General features: G+C 39.1%; 2 protein-coding genes across 2 annotated transcripts in view; both read right to left on the reverse strand.

Annotated features, from left to right (window-relative positions):
- Nucleotides 1-7,246, reverse strand: part of LOC123980907 (phosphatidylcholine:ceramide cholinephosphotransferase 2-like) — an 11,957-nt gene extending 4,711 nt beyond the window's left edge. Inside the window, exons 1-3 of the mRNA XM_046065502.1 lie at nucleotides 7,087-7,246; nucleotides 810-1,730; nucleotides 441-558 (exon numbers count right to left, since the gene is read on the reverse strand). Coding sequence (XP_045921458.1) covers nucleotides 441-558; nucleotides 810-1,333 — 642 coding nt within the window. The 5' untranslated portion in view covers nucleotides 1,334-1,730; nucleotides 7,087-7,246. The remainder of the gene's footprint in view (nucleotides 1-440; nucleotides 559-809; nucleotides 1,731-7,086) is intronic.
- LOC123979923 (type-2 ice-structuring protein-like) overlaps nucleotides 1-8,613 on the reverse strand; it is a 188,790-nt gene that overhangs the window by 56,038 nt on the left and 124,139 nt on the right. The window lies entirely within an intron of this gene.

Raw genomic sequence — 8,613 nt, forward strand, 5'->3', positions numbered from 1 at the left:
CCAATTGAGCATCTCTGGAGAGACCTGAAAATGGCTGTCCACCAACGTTTACCATCCAACCTGACAGAACTGGAGAGGATCTGCAAGGAGGAATGGCAGAGGATACCCAAATCCAGATGTGAAAAACTTGTTGCATCTTTCCCAAAACGACTCATGGCTGTATTAGATCAAAAGGGTGCTTCTACTAAATACTGAGCAAAGGGTCTGAATACTTATGACCATGTGATATTTCAGTTTTTCTTTTTTAATAAATTTGCTAAAATTTCTACATTTCTGTTTTTTTCTGTCAAGATGGGGTGCTGAGTGTACATTACTGAGAAATAAAATGAACTTTTTTGATTTTTGGAAAATGGCTGCAATGAAACAAAGAGTGAAAAATTTAAAGGGGTCTGAATACTTTCCGTACCCACTGTAAGTACACGGTGTGTGTGTATATGTACCTTTGGAGCGCAGACCATGTGTTTTCCAGGCACGGGCAGGGTGGTGATGTACATGGTGACGCAGCGATACATGTAGAGAGTCCCGATCAGGAAGAAACAGCGACGACCCACTATAGCTCTGCAGAGAGAGACACAGAGGTGCACGTTTATTTATTATTTATTTGTCGTGCTCGTTTGTTTTATTTTATTTATATTTGGACTGTTGGTAAAACAAAATACGTCACTTGAAGACCGCAACTATTTAAAAACACGCACGAGGTAAATGGATAATGAAAATAATGTTTATGTGGAGCTGGATAACCCTCTAGACCGCAGAACTAAGCTGCACTACGAGTACTTCTACTGATGCAGTAGGGCTGCAGATCGTACCTGTGTGTGAGGAAGAGCCACTGGATGAGCCAGAGCCCGACCAGGATCAGCCCGTTGACCTCGGTGACGGTGAAGGCCCAGGGCACTCGGTCCAAGTAGTCGAAGAACTTGTCCGGCAGCGGCGGGCTCACCGACTTGTCCGGCACCCTCTCGTGGACGACGGTGATGACAACGGTGGTGAAGATGAGGATGAACAGGGCGTAGAGGAAGGCCACGCCCGTCTTCCACCACTCCTTGGGGAGGCGGTTTGCCCGCTCCTCCGGCACGGAGATCTTCACGTAGTCGCAGTGGCGCCTCAGGCCGCTGCTCAGAGAGTTAATCAGCTTGTTCTGTTTCATCAGGCTGCTCAGTTTGGCGCCGTCGTGGGCGTCGGTGGGGGCCGTCGGCGCGTCGGCGGGGCACGTTGGGGTACCGTTGGCAACGCTCGGAGGATGAGGAGGTGTAGAGGCGTTCACTGTGGTCGCGTTAACTTCCACGTGGCGGCAGACTCTGTCCTCGTCCTCGATGAGTTCTGACGCTGCCATTGATCAGCCTGCTGTGATTCGTTCGTATTTAATATTCGACCAATAAGGAAGAGCTTCCCCGGAGCGCCAACCAATCACAGTTTTGCAATGTGTCAGCTGACCAATAAAAATCTGCAAAATTAGGTAGGTTTGAATTTCACAAATATTCCTTCATCGGCTGCTTCTCTGTGGTTCAGACATGGTCAATAATCCAGTATCAGTCCTCAATGGCGGTCATCAGCGTTCCAGCAGCAGCGGTGGAGGTTGGTCAGGCGGCGATCACGAGTCCACGGCAGGATCGATTTATTGGTCTGGAGCTGATGACAGATTAACAACCTGATCAATATCAGGAGTTAAACTGGAGAGGTCACGCAGAAGGCAGGTGATGGATCGATCAGATTCAAGATTCAGCACAAACCTGAAAAAACAAACACAACAAAAACATTTTAACTTCTCATGTTAATTGAAATGAAAGTGATTATTGTACAATATACTACAGAAAACAATACAATACACGCGACATCAAATCAGAGAGGTTTTTGTTTTTCTAGATCTCCCTGGAGGCACCGATTAGTCGAATAATTGTTGCGTTGATCAAAATCAATCTGCAAATATATTATTAAATCAATTTATCGTTTTAAGTCATTTTTAAGCAAAAAATCCAAAAACATTTACTGGTTCGTGCTTCTCAAACGTGAGAATTTTTATCTTTTCTTTGTGATATCTTTAGATTTTTGTCGCTTTCAGGTCGCCTTGGGATGTGGAAAATATAACTTTTAATAGAGCAAATGATTAACAGGTGAAAATAATCAGCAGATGAATCATTATCAAAGCCCTAAAACAATCAGCAGCTACAATAAGTACATCAATAAAGCTTATTCATGGCGAGATATGTACACGTGCCTCATCAGAGGAAATACTGTAAATGCAAATGTTGTCCAATTTAATATTATTTTAATCTTGACACAGACCTGTCAATCAATCACTGTGGACATCCTGAGTCAGTTCATTCATGAAACGTGATGTCGTCGTGATGTCACCCTTCCCTTTCCCTAAAAAGTAACCTTACACCTAAACCTGAATACAGCCCCTGAACATGTAAAACAAACACTAACAAATGCTTCATGAAAACGTAACGTCACAAGACAACTGATCCATCGGTCGATCTATAATTGTGAGGATTAAATGCTTTTCTTTGTCATTGACTGTGTTTTGGGGAGTGTTTGTCGGATAAAACAAGACAAGAAATATAATAATTGTTCACGGTTTTCTGACGTTTTAAACAGACAAACAATTTAATGAATAATTGAAAAATTTTTGAATTAAAGTTCTCCAAAGACTTAGAGGTGTCACACTTTCATGAATGGTCAAAAGATATCCTGACTTTTAACTCCCCCAAAAAAACACCAAAGTCAACATTTCCCATAATGCAACTGGACAGTGTTGTGACATTAGAGCCTTTTCTTCCTGGTAAACAGCCACGTCGTTCCAACTCCACACCTCCAGTTTGTAGCTCATTTGCCTCTCTGTAAATCGCTGTATGTTCAGCAGCAGCAGTGTCATTTCGATTGTAATTATCCATCAGTAAATCTAAGAAATTCACAGCGAGGTTCTGCACATGCACTGCGGCCGTATGCAGGAATGTTCATGTTCCCGTTTCTGCAGTTAATCGAGTTCAGACGCGTTACTGACCTGCTTCACACACACGGCTGCTGTGAGAATAAATCTCTGACAGTAAGCAACCTGAGGGAGGCACTCCCTGTAAACCAGACACACCCACAAACACACATCCTGTTAATGCCTCCGGGGGTGATGGTGACACACACACACACACACACACACACACACACACACACACACACGACTTCTGGTAAATGGTAAAAATAATTCATGTTTCATTCAGTTAAAATGGATTTTTTAAAAGTTTTTAAATAAGTCACGTAAACAAAGAACCAGACGATTTTAAACACACTTATTACATAAGTGATTGACATTAAATTTGTTCAATATGGCCATACTGGGTTTGTAAACTCTCATCACTGAAAATATTGATAATTATAATACAGCAGAAAAAGATAAAAACAATGAATAAAATAAAAAAACATTTAACATTATACCATTTGGACTTCTTTTTTTAAATGAAAAATGTTTATATTTCTAAGATTAATGTACCAAAAAAGGGGCTGAAACAATTAATCGATTAATCAAACAACAGAAAAAATAAAATAAAATTATATCTCACCAAATTCACCAACTGTGATAACCAATTGATTTTTTAAAAGTTATTTATGTTAATCGTTTTCTGGATCACAACTTATCCAATGTGACGATCTGCAGCTTTTCTGTTTTACGCAGTTGTAAACTGAGTATATTAGTGTTTTTAGACTGTTGGTCGGACAAAATGAAACGTTTACAGGCGTCACCACGGGCTACGGGGACAGGAACACATTCTCACTCGTCACATATGGACGCTTGGTCAAGACCCCTTGCCGTGGCTTTTAAACGCCCTGGGTACCCCTTTAGCGTCATTTTTGTACATGTAGGGCTCTGCGGTTAATAACAATAAATTCATATGCAACATCCAGCTTAACTTTCAAAAATAAAACTAGTGGTCAACATTGTGAAAAATTTCTTTAGGTTTAGGAAAAGATACTGGTTTGGGTTAAAATAAGTACATTACTCACGTGGCTTGAAAAAAAACATTCAAAGTTGACTTTTTGTTTTACACAAGAAAGTCTGGTTTCTGGCTTACCCACCCACCTCAACCACCTCTCTGACTTTTATGTCACTTATATCCTACACCTACCTTTTGCATTCAAAAGTAAAGCTACAGGGCTTCTCCCAGTGCATTGAACTATGACGCTAAGGCCGCGTCCACACTACTGCGTTTTCGCATTAAAACGGAGACCTTTTGCTACGTTTGCACCTCCCGTCCAGACTACAACGGTGAAAGCGAAGACCTATAATGGAGTTTGGAAACGCTGCCGACCCCGTTTTGCATTTCAAAACTCGAGAGGGCGTTTTAGTGAAGACGTGCAAAAACGAACGACTTTAGAAACGATGACGCAGACGCTCACGCTCAGCTCTCTGATTGGGTCTTATAAGTCATGCAAAGCAGAAACACGATGCTAATGACCGGGTTTTTGACATCATATTTTCATTAAAATATTCTGTTACGTGCAAATAACACTTATCTGCCTACACATGTACTGTGCATGTCGCTGTATTTACTTTGTACCGTGTAACATTCAGTTACAGTCCCAGCTCGTTATTGGTCCATGCAAAACAAAAAAACTGCTCTGATTCGTCGTCTGAATTTATTTTTTCTTTTGCCAAATCTTCTGTAACTACGGAAGAGACCATCTGCTTCATGTTTACACCGGCCCGCGCATTCCCAGTGCACCCGAACGGCCAATAGAAGTGCATTTTCAGTCGTTTTAATATACACCGAGATCGTATTCGTTTTAATTCTCCGTTTGTAAACTAAAATGGAGCAGTGTGGATGGGGCCTAAGAGGATCCCCAGGGCGTTACAAACTGACACCAACCAAGTGAGAACATGTTGGAAAGTCAGAGTCAGGTGTTGACAGACAGACTAACACATTAGAGAGATTTGTTAAATCACAATACAGATATAGATCTACACCAGACTTGTGTTTGAATTTGTATTTCTAAAACTTGAGTGATTATTGATTATGACTCCTACAGAGTCTCAAAAACGTCTGGGCAGCGCTGATTTGTCTAAACTGCTGCAGACTGAGAGAACTGAGTCATGTCTCTCTCTCCTGCTAAATACCCGCCCTCCCTGCTGCCTCCCCGACAACATTTCACACAAAGGTGAATGTGTGTGATGTTAAACTTCCCTGTACAAACACACAAGTATTCCTATTCATCATGGAAATAACCTGCTGCTTGAAAGTTGTCAGGCAGGATTATTTTGACGAATGAAAATAAATTTGAAAAATGTCTTTGCCAAACTGAACCAGTCTCACACGAGCTCTACATTTGCATCTGATTTAAGTTTTAATGAAGGAAATCTCACTGTTTATCTAGTATCTGAAACTCTCTTTTAAAAACACAAGTCAGGAAACAGAAACCCTCTGAACATCTAAATGCAACAGCTGTAATGCAATCCAGTAATAAACACCTGTAATTACATTTGGGCATCATTTAAAATATTTCCATAAGGGTTTGGTATTTGGGCTGCAACACCCCAACACCACCCATTTTAATTTCCCAGACTCCAAAGTGACGTGCTTGTTTTGTCCAAACAAAAGTCTGAAACCTAAACATATCAAATGTTCAGTGACACGAGACAAAGAAAAGCAGCAAATCCTCACATTTCAGAAGCTCTAAGCGGTGTATACTTGATGTTTATTGCTTGAGGAAGTATAGAAAATAAGTCGATTTTCTTTCGCTCGACTACTCGAATAATTGCCTGGTATTTTCAGCTCCATTTGGTATCAAAAGTCTTCTTTGAGGGATGTACAAAACGTTTTTGTGCAAAACCCTTTTTAGAAATGTGACAAAATAAGCCAAACTTCTCAAACACATGTGTGTCTAAACACAAGCAGCCTTATAACAGCGTCATCTAAACATAACACGATTATTATTTAAATAAGAGAATAAGTAAAGAATCTTTCTTTATTAGACAATTTTCCCCCTCTGTGCTTTGGTTGGTGTTAATTTTGATTTCAATGTTTAGCTGCTAAAAATTCTCCACAGCTCAAAACATGGTGACTTTTACTTTCATTTCAGCACCAGTCTGGTGAGATTTTAATATATTTAAACCTTCTTCCTGATTCTTATGTCTCTTTCTGTTTACAGAGAATAACAGAGAAATTAACAGTAATGAAGTTAAGACCACGAGAATTAAATTTCCCCCTAATAAGAGATGATTCACCAACACAGGACAGGCAGGGTGGAGAGTATTACAGGGCTGAACAAACTGTTCATTTTGGCTAAACTGATACTAAAGTAGGGCTGCAACTAGTACTATATTCTCAATATCAGTGTATTTGTTGATTGTTTTTGGGGATTGATCATCAGAAAACGGTGATGCCCAGATGTCTTCAAATTGTTTGTTTAGTCCAACCAACAGCACGAAACCCAAACACATTCAATTTACAACGAAAACAAAGACAATGACAAATCGATTATCAGTTTGCAGATTGAACTGATTAATGAGTAACTGTTTCAGCACTAAATGAAAGAACCAATAAAACACATATTTTATTTATACACTGCATATTGACAGAACTCCTCCAGAAGTATTGACGTTTTTGCTGATTTGATTAATGGATTAGCTAATCGTTTAAGTCTAAAATAAAATGCATTAAATGCATCCAATTAAAAGTTACAGTAGGTAACCCTTATGCAAGAATGCATGCTGGAAGTAGGGGTTGTTTTCCTGGGCCAATTTCCAGCAAATAGTCTTCACCAGGTAACTAGGACTCTTCACCAAGTTAGTTAAGACTTCAACGTGTTAAATCGGTTTATTTATTTTCTGTATTTGGATACACGACGATTAAATGACGCCTTGTTTCAACACTTGAGCTTCACTCACAAACAGAGAGCCGGAAAAGTTGTGTTTAAAACCAAAATAAACAGCTGAAAAGTACACGTCCTTCGTTTTGGACATAAGCAGGCAGTCAGAAACACACCTGTCAGACGGTGTGTCGCACGTTGCTGCGCCCTTCTCATCTCAAACTGGTAAAAAACTGTCCTGTAAACTGTCCGTTTTCCGCGCGTGTAACTGAATGATAACAAACTCACCTTTAAACTGCAGTCTTTCACTTCTTCGACTCAAACCTCGTCTCCAAACACCGTCTCCTCCTCTCGCCGTCCGCAGGAGCTGCGACCGCGCGCCTGCTTTTTCCGTGTGTGACGGTTGTGAGAGGAACGAAGAATCCAGCTCGACGGGTAACTAACCAAATATGGAGCGGCTGCTTCCGGTGACGCGCCCTGTCACTGTGATGACACACCTGAGTTCGGTAGCATTCGGAAATTTCCGTTCATTAGTAGAAAAACTGTCAGTAATTTGTGGGCTTTTGAACTCAACAACACAACACAACATTTGATTCACTAAGTGCCTGTGGTGGAAGAAGTATTTTTAACCTTAACTTCAGTAGAAGTAGGCTTCCAATACCACCCTATAAAAGTAACGTTAGTTCCTTAGACTACAAGTAAAAAGTCCTGCATTTAAAAGTATTAGCTACAGCAAAACCAATGCCTACATAAAGTATCAGAAGTCAAAAGTTCAGAAACACTGATCTGTTTCTATTATTCTATTGTATACAGTTAGCTATCTGTAACTAATTTATAGTTAACTAATTTAAACTTCTTTTTACAGTTACCTAGTTTTTAACTACTTTATATACAGTTAGCTAAAACTACTTTATATTCAGTTGGCTAGTTTTAACCACTTTATAAAGTTAACTAGTTTTAACTGCTTTATACTGTCCACAGTTAGACAGTTACTATAAGTGAACGTTAGCTTGGTTTAACTACTTTATATGGAGTTACTTAAAACTACTTTATATACAGTTAGCTAAAACTACTTTATATTCAGTTGGCTAGTTTTAACTGCTTTATACTGTCCACAGTTAGACAGTTGTAACTATAAGTGAACGTTAGCTTGGTTTAACTACTTTATATACAGTTAGCTAAAACTACTTTATATTCAGTTAGTTAAAACTACTTTATATTCAGTTGGCTAGTTTTAACCACTTTATACTGTCCACAGTTAGACAGTTGTAACTATAAGTGAACGTTAGCTTGGTTTAACTACTTTATATGGAGTTACCTAAAACTACTTTATATACAGTTAGCTAAAACTACTTTATATTCAGTTGGCTAGTTTTAACCACTTTATACTGTCCACAGTTAGACAGTTGTAACTATAAGTGAACGTTACCTTGGTTTAACTACTTTATATGGAGTTACCTAAAACTACTTTATATACAGTTAGCTAAAACTACTTTATATTCAGTTAGCTAAAACTACTTTATATTCAGTTGGCTAGTTTTAACCACTTTATACTGTCCACAGTTAGACAGTTGTAACTATAAGTGAACGTTAGCTTGGTTTAACTACTTTATATGGAGTTACCTAAAACTACTTTATATACAATTAGCTAAAACTACTTTATATTCAGTTAGCTAAAACTACTTTATATTCAGTTGGCTAGTTTTAACCACTTTATACTGTCCACAGTTAGACAGTTGTAACTATAAGTGAACGTTAGCTTGGTTTAACTACTTTATATGGAGTTACCTAAAACTACTTTATATACAGTTAGCT

This window comes from Micropterus dolomieu, linkage group LG12, assembly GCF_021292245.1.
Source record: "Micropterus dolomieu isolate WLL.071019.BEF.003 ecotype Adirondacks linkage group LG12, ASM2129224v1, whole genome shotgun sequence".
Classification (NCBI taxonomy): Eukaryota; Metazoa; Chordata; class Actinopteri; order Centrarchiformes; family Centrarchidae; genus Micropterus; species Micropterus dolomieu.